General features: G+C 41.0%; 1 protein-coding gene across 1 annotated transcript; it reads left to right on the top strand.

The window, feature by feature from the left end:
* The first annotated feature begins 537 nt into the window (after positions 1 to 537).
* On the top strand, positions 538 to 1,542 carry LOC120227703 (olfactory receptor 51E2). Its single transcript, XM_039225759.1, has one exon. The coding sequence runs from the start codon at positions 571 to 573 to the stop codon at positions 1,540 to 1,542; it is 972 nt and encodes a 323-aa protein (XP_039081690.1). The 5' UTR covers positions 538 to 570.
* Positions 1,543 to 2,583: the final 1,041 nt, after the last annotated feature.

Genomic DNA, 2,583 nt, shown 5'->3' with positions numbered 1-2,583 from the left:
AATAGGGTATCTCTTAACACTTACCTGAGAAAAGGACCACCCAGTATCCAGACAATGAAGGTGTGGGCCAGGAGGAGTCTGAGGAATTTGGAAAGGATACATTTTGGGATAAGCATTGTTCTCCCCAGGTTCCCTTTTAAAAATGTAAATGGACCTGGGGAATAGCAATTGATAAATGATTTTTTTCATGTTAATTTATTTTTGAGAGAGAAAGCACGAGTCGGGGAGGGACAGAATGAGAGGGAGACAGAAGATCAAGAGCAGGCTCTACGCTGACAGCAGCGAGATGGACCGTGAGATCATGACCTGAGCCAAAGTCAGACTCTCAACCAACTGAGACACCCAGGCACCCCGATAAATGAAGTTTAACTACCATTTTCCCTTTGGAAGAGGACTTCTTAAGAAAGAGCCTAAATGTCTGGGAAGAGTGGGAGGAGACATTAGGAGAGGGAGAGGTGAGGTATATTCAGTTTCCAGGTTTTTAGGGCTGGCCTCTCTGATTGTGCTCCATGTCCTAGCAGGCTAGCTGGCTGCCAGTGTGACTTCACCCTTTCCAGTGTCCCCTTCTCGATGCCAGCTATGAGTTCCTGCAACTTCACACATGCCACCTTTGTACTCATTGGTATCCCAGGATTAGAAGAAGCTCATTTCTGGATCGGCTTCCCCCTGCTTTCAATGTATGCCGTGGCAGTGTTTGGAAACTGCATCGTGGTGTTCATCGTAAGGACAGAGCGCAGCCTGCACGCTCCCATGTACCTCTTTCTCTGCATGTTGGCAGCCATTGACCTGGCATTGTCCACATCCACCATGCCCAAGATCCTCGCCCTCCTCTGGTTTGATTCCAGGGAGATTGCCTTTGATGCCTGCATTGCCCAGATGTTTTTTATTCATGCCCTCTCAGCTATTGAGTCCACTATCCTGCTGGCCATGGCCTTTGACCGTTATATAGCCATCTGTCACCCACTACGCCATGCAGCAGTGCTCAACAATACAGTAACAGTCCAGATTGGCATGGTGGCCGTGGTCCGCGGATCCCTCTTCTTTATCCCACTGCCTCTGCTCATCAAGCGGCTGGCCTTCTGCCGCTCCAATGTGCTCTCACACTCCTACTGTGTGCACCAGGATATGATGAAGTTGGCCTATGCAGACACATTGCCCAATGAGGTCTATGGTCTCACTGCCATTCTGCTGGTTATGGGCGTGGATGTCCTCTTCATCTCCTTGTCCTATTTTCTGATTATACGAACAGTTCTACAACTGCCTTCCAAGTCAGAGCGAGCTAAGGCTTTTGCAACCTGTGTGTCACACATCGGCGTGGTTTTAGCCTTCTATGTTCCTCTCATTGGCCTCTCAGTGGTACACCGTTTTGGAAACAGTCTTGATCCCATTGTGCATGTTCTTATGGGTGATGTCTACCTACTTGTGCCTCCTGTGATCAATCCCATCATCTATGGTGCCAAGACCAAAAAGATCAGAACTCGGATGCTAGCTATGTTCAAGATCAGCTGTGACAAGGACCCTCAGGCTGTGGGAAGCAGGTGATCCTTACCACTTTCCCTTATCTTTAGTGGCTTGACAATGATTCCCTAAAGCTCACCTATTTCTAGTTGCCTACATAATGATTTTCTCTACTGTGGCCTCCAAGTTCTATCCCTATTTGGGGTGAAAGTTTGGAGGCTACCATGATTCCCTTTCATAAGTCAAAATGTTATGAAAATGTTATTGATATTGTTATTATATAAAAGGTTTAAATTAGAAAATCCACCAATTCCCAATAGGTAGTAAAAGAACATAAAGAAAAGTGACAAAAAATATAATTGGCTTTTGAATAAGAGAAAAATTATTCTGACTAGTAATCCAAAAAAACCATATATTAAAACAGTAATTAGGCAGCATTTTGTTTATTAAATTAGCAGTTTATACTAATGAAACTTCACAATGTTGGAATATAAATTCTTGAGCATCACAGCTGATGGTGTAATTGGCAACATGTAGCAAGAACTTTTTAAAAACTTATAGGCTTTAATGCTTTCTCACTTTTGGAAATTTCTCCTAACAAAATATTCCTAAATGTAGAAAGCAGGTTTTTCATAAAATACTTTGGGTATACCACTATTTAGAATAATCATATACTAAAAATCATAGGATATGATACATAAAAGTAAGGAATAGTAAATTAGAGTATGGTCCATTTATTTAATGAAATATTATGTGGAATAATCCATATTAAAAAATATTATGTGACCTTTAAAGAATCCACTATAAAATGAAATATGCATATAATGTTAAAAATTAAACAAAAAGGACACATGATCGAAATTAACTTGAAAAGCAATCTATGCCTTAAAGGAAATGTGCTCCAATTAATAGTGACTCATTTTTGTTTTGACTTTCTAAATTTATTTATTATGGATGTCTTAATTAGCTGACATGTGCAACTTTCAAAATGAAGAAAATGAAACTGATAATTTACATAATCCCAGGCTTGTCACAGACCTCACTGTTGGTTTACTATGCAATATCTGAAGATTTATCTAAGCCCTACACAATAATGCCAGTGAGCATGTCTGAGTGCTTACCATG

The sequence above is a fragment of the Hyaena hyaena genome, unplaced genomic scaffold, assembly GCF_003009895.1.
Source record: "Hyaena hyaena isolate Hyena2069 unplaced genomic scaffold, ASM300989v1 scaffold_2856, whole genome shotgun sequence".
Lineage (NCBI taxonomy): Eukaryota > Metazoa > Chordata > Mammalia > Carnivora > Hyaenidae > Hyaena > Hyaena hyaena.
This window is presented reverse-complemented; position numbering and strand designations above follow the sequence as displayed.

Excerpts from the sequence above, each read along its gene's own strand:
- LOC120227703 (XM_039225759.1), top strand. The coding sequence starts at position 571 with ATGCCAGCTATGAGTTCCTGCAACTTCACACATGCCACCTTTGTACTC.